Source organism: Wasmannia auropunctata, unplaced genomic scaffold, assembly GCF_000956235.1.
Source record: "Wasmannia auropunctata unplaced genomic scaffold, wasmannia.A_1.0 LD335744.1, whole genome shotgun sequence".
Taxonomy (NCBI): domain Eukaryota; kingdom Metazoa; phylum Arthropoda; class Insecta; order Hymenoptera; family Formicidae; genus Wasmannia; species Wasmannia auropunctata.
Window position 1 is genome coordinate 13,402 of NW_012027146.1, and position 1,139 is coordinate 14,540.

General features: G+C 41.5%; 1 protein-coding gene across 1 annotated transcript in view; it reads right to left on the reverse strand.

Annotated features, from left to right (window-relative positions):
* Positions 1-836: 836 nt before the first annotated feature.
* The window catches only part of LOC105456144, a 2,907-nt gene continuing 2,604 nt past the window's right edge, over positions 837-1,139 (reverse strand). The window contains exon 2 of the mRNA XM_011699966.1: positions 837-1,135. Coding sequence (XP_011698268.1) covers positions 837-1,135 — 299 coding nt within the window. The remainder of the gene's footprint in view (positions 1,136-1,139) is intronic.

A 1,139-nucleotide genomic window follows, 5' to 3' on the forward strand; every position in this document is an offset into this window, starting at 1 on the left:
AGATAATTTTTTACCTACAAAAAAAACCTCCAATATAATTTTACTTTTAGGACATATTTTAGGTCAAAACTTTGTCATTTTTTACTTAATTAGGGCAATTTTACTTTGGCTTGGTCAAGATGCCCTGAATTGCTGCTTGGGTACTGATTTATTATGGGATACACGCGCACAAACACATCGTTACAAAAATTTATATCATTACGTCATTATATAGACTATACGTAAGCATTGTACGAAGGCATTGTGAAGCGTAACTATTTAAAATAAAGATCACGCAAATTTAATGCCAAATGAGTTTTTAATTTTATAACTATAATTAAATAATATTAATAATATAAATAATAGAATTTTGACATTGTAACCCTATAAATTTCAACACAATATCTCGAACCGTTCAGAAATTATTTAGGTGAAATTATTCCCGGAACTTTTTGGGCACTCTGTATATATAATGTAAAACATATATGTACTTAACAAAAAAATTATATTTACCATTCCATTCAGTTCTTGTGCATGTTGTTTTTTTGTGCTCACAATCAGTGGTATTGCGTGCAGATGTGATAGAAGGCGGTGATGTAATATTATTACATGCTGCGATAGTAATAATAATAATATTCCCGGGAGGCAGCCTTCTATCGAAGATTCACCAACGACACGAGGTCCATTGTGTCTTCCCGGCCGAACTAACTCCAAGTCAGCCAACACCTGTCGTCCCCCAGAAGCGGAGGAGGTCTCTGACTTGGAGTTGCCATACCTGTTCGGGCTCAAGAAATTCCGAGCCCAAAAGAAGTCGCCTGTTCCCAGCGTAAGCTGGGCATTTGCACAGCACGTGGAGACTAATTTCTTCGCCCGCACTTCCTGCATACCGGGGTGTCACAGCGTCCCAGCCTATGCATATGGTAATTGGTGAAGCCATGACCCGTGTAGATCTGCACCACCAGTCTGGCTTCCCTTCTCTTCAAGACCCTGATGTTCCTGGCAAGGTCCCTTCTGGGTACCTCTCCCAGAAGAGCCCTTGCCTGTCGGCACTTGGTTTTTGTCGTTTCCTTCCAAAAGTCCGCGTGGCGTTCCTGCAGCCAGCCTCTTATTTCGGCCCTGCCAACACAGCTGGGCACGCCTAGAGCCGGCTCCGGTCCTAC